A 15176-nucleotide genomic window follows, 5' to 3' on the forward strand; every position below is an offset into this window, starting at 1 on the left:
TTTATTTTCCTTTTTTTAAAAAAGCATTTCTTGATCAACGTTCCGTAATAAGGTGCGTTTAACGGACTAACGTACAATCCCAAAGAAACGACAGTTGCTATGTTTTAGAGAAGCTTGTTTTGATAACCTGAGCCAAGGTTTGGGAAGGTGGAGATTTTCTTACAAAATTGCTGCGTTTCTGTCTGTGTGCTCAGTTTTCTTTGCAGGCGAAGGCGTCCTGTTAGCTGACTCTTCTCATCCCACAGTCTCGGTTATAAATAGGTAGAGGTTCTTCAGAATTGGACAGGATCACAGAAGGGCGTTGTCATCCCTTTGACTTTGCTCCTGAGTGCTGTGCCGTAGCTTGAATGTACCTCTGTGAACTTGAAGGAGTTGCAGTATCCAGTGCTGAATTTCTTTAACCAGCAGCACAGGTTATTCCTGGTGCTCCTTGTTGTTTTGGTAGCTCTTAAAGATGTACTTTTTATTTCCGACGTGTTATGACTGAGCCTGTGCCAGCTGTGATGTGCCGTGCTGGTGGCATGGGCTCTCCCTTACAGAAGTTCCTTTCACTCTTCTCATCATAGCATCTCCAGAGTCAACTGATTTGTTGAGGACAAGAGTAAAAGCACTGCTGATCCCTGAATGTCAGCACACTGAGAGGAGATTTTCTGGCAAAGGAAGGGTGATTCTGCCAGTATGCTGCTTTCTGGAGCACATAGGTACCCAGAAGAACCCAGCAATGATGTTACTTAACTTCCTCAGAGGCTGCAACATTTTTCAGCAGTGTCAGACTCCTCTCACCTTATTGCTCGAGGGTATGCAAAACCCTGTGACCTGTAGCAACACAAGCTTTTGTCATGTGCGTTGTAGAGACAGAAAGTGAGACCACCACTCCCCTACCCTTCAGTTGCAAGTCAGAGCAGAAGTGTCAAGAAGTATAATGTGATGTTCTGCTAGGGTCCCGCAGAGAGGCTGGTTCCTCTACTGTTTTGTCTGGAGTGCAGCTAAAGTGGTACTGGCCAGAAAACTTCATTAGGCTTTCGAGTGTTCATAACTGAAAAAATAATGATCCTTTAACAGTCATTTATTCTGTTTCTGAGATCATCTCTTTGTAGAGCATGTTCTCCAGCCACAATCTTGATCAGTAGAAGGCTGAAAATTACTGATGAATGCTCTCATTTTGTCCAAGTTAGATTAGTGTAATCACTTTGTACTCAGAATGCCAGGTTGCATTATATTGAAAATGCATCCCATTTTGAGTGTAGCTCATGTCATAGGTCTGTAGACTCTGTAGTATATAACCACTCTGATGAACTCTGTGCTTTTTTTAGTATTACTTTAAAAGTTATTCTGACTTCCCCGGCCTTGAATAGATTTGCTTTAGTGTACTCGACTACTCATTTCTGTGCTCTCCTAGTTCTTCATTAAGGCCTGAATTGCTGGTTATCTAATTTTCCTTGATTATAACCTGATGGGAGGAAGGGCTCCCCCTCCCACTGCCACTGCAATTAGGCTCCTTGGCTGCAGAATGCACTTTCTCTCACCATCCCAAATTCTTAGTTTGTGCTGATATTAGCCCGATCCAAGAGAGCGTTCTCTAAAAGCTGCTGCTTTTGGTCATGCATTGTGGAGGTCTGCGTAGAGGTGGTGATCTACATGCTGCTCTTGATTCTCCTGCTAAAAGGGACATCAGGAAAATCCATTATTGTATTGCTATAGCAAATAGTGACTCCTAAATGCACAATCACAGAACAGTTGAGGTTGGAAGGACCTCTGGAGATCATCTGGTCCTACCCCCCTGGTTAAAGCTGGGTCAGCTAGAACAGATTGCTCAGTGCCATGTCCAGCTGGGTTTTGAATATCTCCAAGGATGGAAGCTCGCAGCCTCACCTGTTCCAGTGTTCAGTCACCCTCAGAGTAGAGAAGGGTTTTTTGTTGGTGATGGTTTTTTCCTTATGTTTAAATTGAATTTCCTGCATCTCAATTTGTGCCCATTGCTTCTTGTCCTGTCACTGGGCATGACTGAGAGAAGGGTCCGATTCCATCTGCTTTATTCCCTCTCATCAGGTATTTATATACATGGATAGGATCTCCCTGAGCCTTCTCTTCTCCAGGCTAAACAGTCCCAGCTCTCTCAGGATCTCATCATATGCGAGATGCTCCAGTCCCTGTGTCATCTTTGTGGCCCTTCACTGGACTTTCACCAGTGCATTCATGTCCCTCCTGTACTGGGGAGCCCAGAACTGAACACAGTACTCCAGGCGTGGCCTTACCAGGGCTGAGTAGAGGGGAAGGATCACCTCCCTTGCCCTGCTGGCAACGTTCTTCCTAATGCAGCCCAGGATGCTGTTGGCCGCCTTTGCTGCAAGGTCATCTTTTCTTGCTTTCTTTTGCATATCTTGTTTTCTTTTGTCACCTGATGCGCGGCATCTGCGGTCTTCCCAGAAATCTATTTGCAGTGTGAGTTCTGTCTACGTAGGCAATGCTCAGTTAAAAGATGGGCAGGTTATTTCAGACATTGCTAGTGGAACCCTTGCAATAGTTTGACAATGTCAACTGGTGCTCCTCTATGTACTGCCAGTTTCTGGAAGACTAGTCGCTCCCATGAAGAGTTTTTAGACATAAAATGTATTCAGTTCCACACGCTCAACTTCCATCCATTTGAAAGCTTTGTTATAATATTAACTTATCTTACACTAATGTTATTCTGATGGCTGTCTGAATTGAAATAATGGTTGCTTTTCCTGGAAACGTGGGGTGTAGAGCATTACTGTTAGTTTTTATATCCTGATGTTTTAGATCATTAAATTCTCAGGGTTTAAGCTCTTATTTCTTGTTTTTTAGTGCTTATAACAGGATCTCCTGGGCCCTATTGTGCAACCAAATACAAATAATACATTAAGAAAACAGGATTGTGTATTTGTACTGCCAGCAGTCTGTAAGGATTACTTGTATGTAACTTTGCAGTATTAGGCCTTGAGTCATTTTGATCTGTCATTTATACCACTTTTTTAAAGTGGCTTTTCTCTCTGCTCAGACGACACTTGAGAGATGTTGCCCTCTAGAAAGATGTCACTTCAACTGCAAAATGAATTTCTGATTCTTGGTAACTTTTTTCTGTATATTTTTGGGCAATATTCTAGTTTTCTTCACCATGCGTCTTTCACCGCCAATGATGAGTAGCTAATATTTTGTGTGATAGTTCAGTTGCTGAAGTGATGGATAATATACACTAACTGCAGTTATTAATTGTTAGTTAATGCTGACCTTTCGGGGGGAGGAGGGGAACCCTCTAATAATATGCTTTAGCGGTTTTAGTTTTATGAACCGCTTGAACTTTATAGTTAGACTTCTAAAATGAACTAGGATGTAGTTTTGAGAGTATTAAGACTGAGATTTAAATGTGAGGGGAAAAAACAGCTCTTCCATGCAGGCCTTCATTACTGTGAGAGGAAATGCAGGCTTAAGTATAAGTTAGAAATATAAGTTAGAAAATGTGATAAAAATAAATGAATAACATTTCATCCTCTACACAAAACTGTTCTTGCAGCACTGGATTTACTTGGCTCTGACCAGTATTCCTAGCGAGCTGAGCCTGTCAGCCTGAGCTTCAAACCTTTTTTCTGTGGCATTTATGTTTAGTCTTGCTGTGGAATGAGTACACAAATTTTGCAAAAAATGTGTTTGCCTGCCTCAACTCAGTTTCAAGGGGGAGACTTAGCAAGCTGTTAGAGTTAAAAGTACAAAGTACATGGAGGAACTAAGGGAGGGAGCCCCTAAGAACCATTTTTGAGATTAGAGAGGGAAGAAGTGAGATGGTGAGATGGTTAGTCTTTAATGCTAACATTTGCAGGCATTTGCAGGTGCTGAGTGGAAAGGTATCTCCGTTCATCCCGACTGGCAAGATGGCAAGTGACACGGATATCCTCTGCCAACCTAGAATTGTTTGCAAATTTTTGTGTTTTTGCAAAAAATTCTTACCAGAACAATTGTCTTTTTGATCATATCTGCCTATGTCCACATCACCCCGCTCCTAGTTAGAAGTATCTGGAACTGGTTCCACGCCTGCACACTAATGTTGACTTTGCAGTCTCCCTCCTTATCGGTGACAGCCACTGGGAAACAGGGTAGCTGTGCCAGGTGCTGTTAATGTTTTGTGGCTTTCTTTGAACCTTCCCCATCTGCTTTGGATGTGGCAGCCGTGGTTGGTGAAACGCTCCGCTAAGGCATGTGTAAAAACTGGACGAATGCTTGAGGCTGTTGTCCTGCAACTGGGTTCGCATGTGGTGCCGGGCTGTCTAGGGTCAGCCCTGCATTTACAAACGCTGTGGGAGCCCTATCCTTGGCTTCAGCAGAGGATCGAGCCACATGGGTAGCAGCAAGCAAGGCGCCGTCCTTTCATACTGCCTGCTGGAGAAGTCCTCAGGGAGAGAAGTCCTGGTAACGGCCGTAAGTGCAGGGCTACGTATTGGCTAATAAGAACAGAGAGTGTATTTATTTCCTCTCTGTAACCTCGTTTGGTAATCTTTGCAATCTGATTTCGCCCATGTTTCAGTAGAATAAGCTAGGATTTTTTTAAATGTATCATTTCCCTTGCGTTTTGGCAAGAAACATGATTTCTCTAGTAAACTCAACTCGTAAATTATCTTGTTTCTTTTGGGTGCACTGAACTTACCTATGGACTGGAGCAGCTCACTTCAGAGGTGCTGGCGGTCCCCTCCAGGGTGGATCCCTGACGGGCAGTGTGTTCTGCACGTTTCTCCATCCCGCTAGCAGAGAGGTGAACCGGCATGTCCTCCCTAAAATCAGTCTCGCATGCACTCCCAGAAACATCTCCTTCCTGTCAGTTGACTTTAATTTTTGCTGCCGACTAAGATTGTTTTTCATTTTTTATTTCTATGGGTGGGCACTTATGAGCCTTCTGAATTCTTTTTCTTTTTTTGAGATTGTATAAAGGACTTGAACATTGTGAGAGCACTTGGTGGCATTTTCTAAACTTCCTCCAAGCAGTGTGGCAGTACATTAAGTGACTTGGGAGGCTTGTCACACGTGTGTCCTGCAGGGCAGCAAATGCCCTCCTGAACTGCCAGCACTTCCTTTGCCTGAAAGGTCTTGTTGTGGTTTCTAAGCAGAGGTGATATACAAAACTACTATTGTTCCACTTGACAGTTTGACTAGTTCTAAATTTTTTTTGCATTACCCCTCCAGGCATTTTCCATACATATATTGATATTCATTACCTTTAATGCCAGCACCTGAGAGCAGTTTCTGCCTAGTCAGTCTCTTATTATTGTGTGTTCAGAGTCCCCAAATAGGGAGCATCTGTTGTATGAAGATCAAGCAGATTTTGCAAGACTCTTTCTTCCCATTTCCCACAGATGGATTTCCTGTATTTTATTTCTCCATGTCATTAAGGTTCAGGGTCTCTCCTTGTTGAAAGGAGAGATAATCACGTACCTACCTGCTACCACTGGCTGTTTTCTGTCGGTGGATCTTCCTTTACCGGTTGACATCCTGACATTGCTCTTAAGCTCATGAGAGGCTGACTTTGCTGGCTAATCTTTAGTTTTTTGATACCCTCTGCTGCTGGAGTTTATTCAACCAGCAGTGGAAATGCTGCTATTGCTGGCTTTAACACGCCATCTTTTTCCCAGTTGCTGTGTGCACATTGCCAAGTTGCGTTTTCTGGGCACAACACAGAAATTCGGAAATCTGCTCTTAATTTTAATGCGCAAATATCCCATTGAAAAAAAAAAAAAGCTCCGAAAAGCATTTCATTTCATGTTGCACCATTGCTCTACTGATTGTATTTGGAACAAGATCTTCCAGTGTCTGAGGACTGGACACTTTGAATGCATCTGAATCAACAGCTTTGGTAATGGCTATTGTTACTTGACGTGACTTTATTTACTCTTACCTTGAAGCTGCCTGCATTTGTTTACCACTCAGAGTTGACCTTTGGGGAGATGTTTCTCGATTAATTGGGTATCTAATCACTTCAGACGATTGACAGGCATGCGCATGTTTGAGATTTTTCCCTTGTTAGATATTTTCCCTCTGTTTCCTTTTCTTTCCTTGTTATACGGTAAGTGATGCTTTATTTTTATTACTTCCTCTGTTGTTTTTTCTCTTTAGTAATTAAATGTTGATCGCATACCTAACTGTCTCTTGGACTGCTTTTTGCTTTTACCAGTTTATTGAAAACATAAGAGCCTCAGTATCTCATTCCTAAATGTAGTGTGTTTTAAAATGGAGTATCAGGGAAATGGCCACCAGGAGAGGTGCCTGAGGATTAGAAGAAAGCAAATGTCAGCCTAGTCTTCAAAAAGGGCAAGAAGGAGGAGCCAGGAAACTACAGGCCAGTCAGCCTCACCTCCATCCCCTGAAAGGTGATGGAACAGATCATCCTGGAGGTCATCTCGAAGCGTGTGGAGGACAAGAAGGTGATCAGGAGTAGTCAGCATGGATTCACCAAAGGGAAATCATGCTTGACCAACCTCATAGCCTTCCGTGAGGGGATGACTGGCTGGGTAGATGAGGGCAGAGCAGTGACTTCAGCAAGGCTTTAGACACTGTCTCCCATCACATCCTCATAGGCAAGTTCAGGAAGTGCGGGCTGGATGAGTGGACAGCGAGGTGGCTTGAGAACTGGCTGGATGGCCGAGCTCAGAGGGCTGCGATCAGTGGCAGAGCGCCTAGTTGGAGGCCTGTAGCTAGTGGTGTCCCCCAGGGGTGAATGCTGGGTCCAGTATCAATGGCCTGGATGAAGGGGGCAGAGTGCACCCTCAGCAAGTTTGCTGATGCTACACAACTGGGAGGGAGTGGCTGATAGACGCGAGGGCTGTGCTGCCATTCAGAGGGACCTGGGCAGGCTGGAGAGCTGGATGGAGAGGACCCTCCTGAAGTTCAAGAAAGGCAAGTGCGGGGTCCTGTGTCTAGGAAGGAAGAACCCCATGCAGCAGTACAGGTTGGGGGTTGACCTGCTGGTAAGCAGCTCTGCAGAGAAGGACCTGGGAGTGCTGGTGGACAGGAAGTTGAGCATGAGCCAGCAGTGTGGCCTTGTGGCCAAGAAGGCCAAAAGGTATCCTGGGTTGCATTAGGCAGAGCGTTGCCAGCTGGTCGAGGGAGGTGATCCTGTGATGATCCTGCCTCTCTCCTCAGCACTGGTGAGGCCATAGCTGGAGTACTGTGTCCAGTTGTGGGCTCCCCAGTCCAAGAGAGACATGGGGGTCCCGGAGCGAGTCCAGGCAAAGGGCTACTAAGATGCTGAAGGGACTAGAACATCCCTCCTATGAGGAAAGACTGAGGGAGCTGGGCCTGTTTAGCCTGGAGAAGAGAAGACTAAGAGGCGATCTGATCAATGTATACAAATATCTAAAGGGGAGATGTGAAGAGGATGAGGCCAGACTCTTCTGCCTGGTGTCCAGCAACAGGACAACAGGCAAAGTTTCTTTACTGGGAGGGTGACAGAGCACTGGCCCAGGTTGCCCAGAGAGGTAGTGGAGTCTCCTTCCCTGGAGATATTCAAAAGCCATCTGGACACAATCCTGTGCAATGTGCTCTAGAGGACCCTGTTAGAGCAGGGGGGTTGGACTAGCTGATCTCCAGAGGTCCCTTCCAAGCTCTGTCATTCTGTGAAAGGCCAGATGTTTTAATGCATGTTGTATTTGACCCTTAATAATCATTCTCTTATTAATTCTTCAATATTAGTCATTCCATAGATGCTTTTATCTCCTGAAAGATTTTACAGGTTTACCTGATGGTTTAGATTCCTAAGACAACCGCTAATAGGTCACTAAGTGCATTGGGAACATTTCTACATAAATTCATTTTAGTCTTTTCTACCTAGTCAAACACCCAAAAAATCTGTCCCTTGTCATTTTCAGATGTTAAATGGAGGAAAGAGGCGCTCCTTTTGTTTTCATGTGTTTGTCTCCTGGTTATATGTTTGAAAATAATCTTGAATATCCATAGAAAACCAGTATAGAAAATAGTTTTCCTGTGGAAAAACATCTATTTATGTTGTTTTAGTAAGTGACCCTGTGGTAGGTTTGTTTGTTTGTTTGTTTTGTGTGTGTGTGTGTGTGTGTGTGTGTGTGTGTGTGTTATTTCATAGAGCATAAAAATTCCTTAAATATAGCTTGTAGGTTAGCGGCACCTGAAAAATTAAGATGTGGCTAGATTTGCGATTGGTACTGGGAATCCTTTTTATCTGAGGGTAATACCATGAACTTTTAAACAGATCCTAGGTTTTGTCCCTGCTTTGCCTCTAGCCAATGCAGTGTCAGAGATAACTTATGACAGTGCGTAACAGTCTGAGTTTTAGTGATGGAAAGTTCAATACAGTATCTGGTGCAATTGTTGCCTTTTTTCTGAGTTGAAAAATTGTAATAAACTGAACAGTGTGCATGTGTACCGCAAATGGCATTAAAATTGGTATAATCTTGTACTATAGACCTGTTACAGTTAATAGTTAAAAGAGACTCTTAATTCAAGTAATAAAGGTCTGAACATTTTGGAGCAGAAAAATTTGGTTTCAGTCCTTGCTGCTGCTGTGAAATCCTGGCCTTGGTGTACAGCCTAACGACAGCTGTGAAGTCTTAGGTTGCCATGGATGTGTTACGGTACTCTTTTGCTCCAGGTAAACTGGTACTCTTGTCGCATTTTACCGTCTACTCTACGCCCAGAAAGTAAAATGAGTTAATTCAAAAAACAATTTTGCCAGAAGATTGCTCTATAAATATTATTTTATTTCGCCAGTCTCTGGAATTTAGCAGAAGAGGAAGGGAGGCGCTGGGGGGAAAATGGAAAGGAGCAGATGCAAGCAGCAGAACCTGGATCTGTCCCGTGGCCGAGTGGCTTACAGACTTGTAGATGGCAGAAGTCCTTTTGTTGCTGGTAACTGCTTTAAGGAGCTGCCCTGAGAGGGAAATTTGGAATAACTCCAAATAAATACGTTTTCAGAGTGCTGTCTGTAGCTGTATGTAGAAATGAAGTCTGGGCATCCAAGGAGATGCACCAGTGCAGTGAGAAGCTTCAGTGCTCAGTTAGCTTGTCTTCTGCAGTGGATTGAAATAACAGGTTTGTCAAGAGATACCAAGAGGTAGAAATGCAGCTGGAGCGGTGCTGCCCTGCTGCGGACGGTTAAGCAGGAACAGGGCGGATAATGATGGGTGGATGCTGCTCTTGTAGTAGTTAAGGCTACCTACCGATAACGCGTGTTTATACCTAATGGCTTGCACCACAGTCTTTATAGGCTGGCTCATAAGCAGAATAATTCAAATTTCTTGGTTGTGATTGTAATTGTCACTTTTTGCTTCCAATAAAACGTTCGGCATAACTGATCAGGAGAGCGCCTTTTTCCCTGCTATATTGTACCTAACGTGCTGAAAGAGGTATCAGACTGGGGCAGACGATGGTCTGTCTATTCTAGCTCATCCTCTCCAAAAATGGCCAATGCCAGATGATCCATCTGGAGGAAATGAAGTATCTGTATAGCAACTAATGGTGAGTTTTTATGCCTGGGGAAGCAAATCAAAGCGAAATAAACTTACTGGTTATTTTCCCATTAAGTAAATCCTCCTCTAAAAAGGCATTGGTTGCTTGGGATATGGAGAGAGAAGATAAGGTCGTTCTAGAGCAAAAGGTGGCTTAGGTCACAGATGTTACCAGGTAGCTTTTTTGAAAGAACAAGTGAGGTGGCGTTTGGTTTGTTTTACCCCATGGGCTCCTGAAAATGAATTAATGAATATTTTTGCTGTTCAAAACTGCGCATGGAAGGCTGCAGCATCATGCATTTATCACAGTATGTCACTAGTGCAATTTTTCCTCTCTTTCAGCAACAGCGCACTGTGTATAGGCTGACACTGGTGAAAGCTTGGAACGTAGATGAACTGAAAGCTTATGCTGAACTGGTTTCCCTCGGTAAACCAGACTTCATCGAGGTCAAGGTGAGCTGCACAGAACTTTTTTTTTTTTTTCCCATTAGTATTTTATTTTCTTCTCTCCGTTTTCCCATGCATAGTATCTTAAGGATATATGAGCAAGCACAGGTCTTCCAAAGATTTCAGTGATGTATAAGGAACTTGGTTCTTGCATTTAAAGTTTGCCAGCCAGATTTCTAATATCTTTTACGTGCACTTGGAGTAGTCTTCATAGTTATGCAAGAAAAAAATGCTTTGTAGCAGCAGACATCAATTTCTGCCCAACACAACCGTAACCCTCTGGTCTTTTTTGTATTTCCCATGAAAACAGAGACAGATAAATAGTTTTAGACTTCCTTCTTTTATGTCAAACAACATTTTAAACAAAATATTCTGGAGCAAGCTGGTAGCTCATGGCATTATTCTTCCCATCCTGGCCTCCAATTTTGCCAGGGGAAAGAGGTGATAATGTCTGTTTTTCTGACGTGGTATTCATCAGGCTGTGCAAAACGAGAGTAAATATTACCGTGTGGGAAATGAGGCCTAGCCCTGTAAGAAGAGCTACTAAGAGGAAGATGTGAGATACAGTAGGGCAGGAGGAGCTTTGTCTTGGGATTAATCAATTTGGTATATAGACGATGTAAAAAGGACAAATTGCAACATGTTCTGTAAAGAATCATTATCAGCGTTTTAGTCCAGCAACTTCTCTGCAAGCCAGCCCATTTACCTCGGGTAAGTATTTTTCCAGCTTCTGAACTTTCCTTTCTCTTTTCTCCCCCTCTCTCTCTCTCTCTTTCATTGTGTCTTTTTTTTTTTTTTGTAAAGAAAAATAAACCCCTTTATTTACTGCTACTTTGAAGGAAAAACCTGGAGTGTGCTGAGGCTGCCTGATGGAAACAAAACCCACAGGTTTTGATACTGTCAGTGCTGAATGTTCTCTTTCACTGTGAATGTGCTCCTGAAATTGATAGCTTAATAGAAAACAAAATTTTAAGTATGGTTTTGGGAAAGAGCCTCAATTTTACAGTGTGTTTGAGAGACATTTATATTCCTCAGGTAAAATCTAGCAGAACGAGCGCTCCTTCTGCTAGATTTTACCTGAGGAATATAAATGTCCCAGCCTGCAACTCATAACTGTCTTACCACAGACTGGTGGTAGAGGATCCTTCATTGCAGCATGCAAGGATGAGCATGCACGCCAGCATGGAATATGAGATTGTCCATGTACATGCCACTTAGACTGCTCTGTCATGTGTAGAGACTTTAATTGGTAACAGGAGTCAGGCATAAGTTAATCAATATTTCCGAGTGCAGATTTCCCTGAGCACTCTCCAGGATGAACATCTGTCTTCTCCAAGGCAGATGGCTGCCGGTTTCCTTCGCCTGAGGAAGAATTCGGCCTTGCAGTTGTGGTTTCCCAGCAATGTGGAGCTTGGCTTTCCCAACGACTATTTTTCCCAAACAAAATCATGGCTTGGACTGTCAGGGAACTAGACGAGGAGAAGAGCCTCGAGGTGGTGGTAGATGTACTGCTGACACTTACCAGCTGGGACAGGCTCCTGCCCGCACTGCTTCATTCACAAACATCTTCTCTGCACTCTGTGAGTGCTTCAAAGTGTTTTTCAGATCTTGGCTGGCAATGGCTCCCTCTGAGGGAGGGATATGTAGTATTTCACCCTGCTTGCAAACCTATGAATGGAGGGGCTACATGACATTCCCGAAAACCACATAGCGCAGTAACGCAGCTGAGGGTTCAGTCTACCACATAGCGCAGTAACGCAGCTGAGGGTTCAGTCTACCACATAGCGCAGTAACGCAGCTGAGGGTTCAGTCTACCACATAGCGCAGTAACGCAGCTGAGGGTTCAGTCTACCACATAGCGCAGTAACGCAGCTGAGGGTTCAGTCTACCACATAGCGCAGTAACGCAGCTGAGGGTTCAGTCTACCACATAACACAGTAACGCAGCTGAGGGTTCAGTCTAGGAACGCCTGGCTCGTCATTAACCTGCCAACAGCAGGCTGCACCAGCATTTTGGAGGGGTTGCGTGACAAGGAAGGCAGATGGGCACGGGTGTTGCGTGGATTTGGGACGTGTCTTGGACTGGTATAAGTTTAAGTTTGCCATCTGTTTAAAAAAGGTTTGTACTGTTTGATGTTACTTATTTAGATTTGCAGGCAGGATGCTTTGATGTAAACGTCATACTTTAAGAAGTATTCCAGCAGGTACGTATTTCTGTTCTGCAGCGCTTGCACAGCTTTGTCTTCCTGGCCTGGCTCTCATGGGATGCTAATCCCAACCAGCTCATGGCTTTCCCCCTTGTAGTAAAGGAGAACGAGCACTTTGCACCTCAGTTTTTTCCTCATTAAAAAAGGTCAATGTTGTTCCTATACCATGGCCACAAAAGCTCTGTGAAGTTGTTACGCGGAAGGTCATGGGTCTTTAAAACCCCAAGAACAGTACTCGGGGACACAGGGGAACTCAGGTTTAAGCCTTTTGGAAGGATGCAGCATGTATTTCCCTGGTCTGTACTTAGGCTTGAAGAAATGGGGAGAGCGGCTTATTTCCTTCCCCAGTTACAGCTGTCATTAAGAAGTGCGATACAGAGTTTCACAACTTCATCACAATTTGTATGCTTCCAGGATCCCAACGAAGTTTGGTCTTAATTGGCATCCTGGTGGAAGGAGGGGGGACAGTTTTCCAAAGCTCTTGCAACTATACCTACTGCTGACACTAAGCCCCTCATGACAAAAGCAAGCAGTTGAGTACAATGAAACACACTAATTGCTTTGCATATTCACCAACAGGAATAGCCTGTCAGCAAGCTGGCTACACCATTCTCCAGCACGTTCTGAAATAGCCCTCATTTTTTCCTTTTATTTGAGCTTTTAAGTAGCATGGTGCTGTCTTTTTATCTTAATTTTGGAGACAGGAAGCAGGGCTTGAAGCGTGACCTGCACCGTGACTCACAGCGTTGCAGGCGATGCCCATTCAGAGCGGGAACTGGACTCATCTTTCCACTGTCTGAAACGAATGGGGCATCTCCAGGTGCCAGCAGGACGTTTGGGCTTTGAATGGTATTTCCATCCCTTTAAAATATCAGGGAACTTTATGATGGCTTTTCTGGAGGGGAGTATTGGCTTGACGCTTGATTGTGTTTAAACAGGCCCTAAATTGGTGCTAACGAGGCACAAAAGGCTTTGCTCACAGATTTTTTTTAATCCGATGTTTTTATTTGGGGATGAGTTTGTTTATTTATTTATTTTTAACAAAGTTTCCTTTCATCTTTGCATCTTTGGAGCAAGTGTGATGTTCTGAAAGGTGGGCATTTACTGCCCTGCAGAGGGAAAGTAGCTCACGCTAAATATAGTCTTAGTCCAGTCAGTGGCCTTAGTTGTTCCGCATAGTTTCATCTGCCGGTTTCCGCTAAGGAGCGGTGTTTCTAAAGCAGGGAAGGTTTTGCTCGGTAGGGAGGCACAGTAGCTTCCCCCTCTTGCTGCACTGTCTCTGTGACTTTAAAAAGCGTGTGGATTACATGGTTTCTTACCTCAAAAGTGGAACCAGTTTTTCCCTTTTTTTGTCTCTTGGCCGGAAGGAATAAGCGTCATGTTCCAAAGTGGATAATAAACAATTGTGTTGCTGCAGGGTAACAAGAGACTCCAGCGAAATACCAACAGAAGAGAGTGACAGAGTGCCTGCCTCTTACGGACGGCATCCTCATTTTGCTGTCCTTCTCTTAAATGTTGACGGACTAGCAGGGGATTTTTTGCTGTTGTACGACCACCCCCCTTAGTGGCGTTGGCACTGCTGGTGCGCCTGCACTCAAACCCTCACCTTGGTGCCCCTGTGCTGAATTAGGAGGCTACCCTCCTGTGCTCACAAGATCAGCCCTCTCTTACGGCAGGGTTACTGAGGCTTGCAGCCGCTACAGTGATTTCAGAGTTGTCTTACAAACCTTTGAACTGCGCTGTTGAGCAAACTGGATTCAAGAACGCTTCAAATTGCTTCATCGCTTGTGCACCTGGGGGTGAAGCAAAGAGCTGCAGTCTCTCTCGCTGGGATGTTTGGCTGCCCTGGAATAAAGGGTGAGCGGATCCCTCTGCAGACTGACTGCAAGGGGGAAAAAAAAAAAACCACTGTATGTCGTGAAATCTGCGGTCATCTTCAGTAGACTTGAGATACAATCCCACAGGTATAGGCAGGTGGGAGCACCTCCTGGAAACCTGCTTTCCTGCCCCAGCACCCTGCAGTGCTGCAGCCAAGCAGGGTTCCCCCTGCTGCCTTGGTGCAGCCAGCAGAACGCACATCAACCTGCCCTGCTAAGCCCCCCAAAATACAGTCTTGCGGTGGCGTTAGTGGTGCTTGACACAGCGGTACACAACGTAAGGTGTTCTCACCCAAATGAAGACAGGCAGGGTTGAGGAGTGTTCAATCTTGGACTCGTTATTGCTGTACCATATTCCTCTATGTGCACTCTTTTACGTAATGCTCTGTGCTTGGCCAAAAGCTCCTGCCAGTGTGCAACTATGCTTGAGTCCAGCCGCAGTATTTCACTCTGTTTCACTGTTGTTCATGCAGCATTTGTGACACGGGAATTTTCCCCAAAAGGCTTCGTCTTTTTTGATCGAACGGAGTCTCTTGTGTTCCTTTGAGAATGAAGAACAGTGAAGAATATATTTGGCTTTTGAGTAGGGCTTATCATTTTTCCCCCCCTTCAAAACCTCAGTGTGCCAGGTTAAAAAGGCAAAGACTAGATCCTGCTTAAAGCGAGTAAACAAACAATATTAGAAGATAGATACTGCAAAGCATCTGCTAGAAAATGAGGCTCATCTCAGCAGGATTTCCTGGTTAAATACTTGAGATAAATGACGTTCATTTAAAATGAATGTAGCTAATCCCCTGTTGCTCCAGAGAGGCTCATGGGGTGGAGTGGGTAGAGATTTGGATTCTTGCAGGGCTTAATACTTGTTCTCCTTTACATGAGTATCTTACAGCAGTGTAACTCTGTGGGACCCTATTCTCTTATTTAAGCCAGTAGAAATCAGCATTGGTTACCCTTGTGTAAAACCCAAGTAAAGGAAGAATCAGTCTTGTGGTTGCTAAATACACATCAATTTTATTTACTGCATTAATCTCAGTTTTAATGTCATAATGTCACTATCAGTTATGCAAAATTGATTATTAACATCTAGAACATGCAATTCATCTTTTTGCAGTGACTTTGTTTTTATCTAAAAAGCCAGAGGTTTCTGTTAATATGCAGTGCTTTACC

At 44.1% G+C, this 15176-nt stretch overlaps 1 protein-coding gene across 3 annotated transcripts in view; it reads left to right on the forward strand.

The window, feature by feature from the left end:
• LOC104146214 (S-adenosyl-L-methionine-dependent tRNA 4-demethylwyosine synthase TYW1) overlaps positions 1 to 15176 on the forward strand; it is a 115969-nt gene that overhangs the window by 72161 nt on the left and 28632 nt on the right. For all 3 annotated transcript variants that reach the window (XM_068910637.1, XM_068910638.1, XM_009678159.2), the window contains exon 14: positions 9822 to 9932. In XM_068910637.1, the coding sequence (XP_068766738.1) occupies positions 9822 to 9932 (111 nt within the window). The remainder of the gene's footprint in view (positions 1 to 9821; positions 9933 to 15176) is intronic.

This window comes from Struthio camelus, chromosome 16 (assembly GCF_040807025.1).
Source record: "Struthio camelus isolate bStrCam1 chromosome 16, bStrCam1.hap1, whole genome shotgun sequence".
Taxonomy (NCBI): domain Eukaryota; kingdom Metazoa; phylum Chordata; class Aves; order Struthioniformes; family Struthionidae; genus Struthio; species Struthio camelus.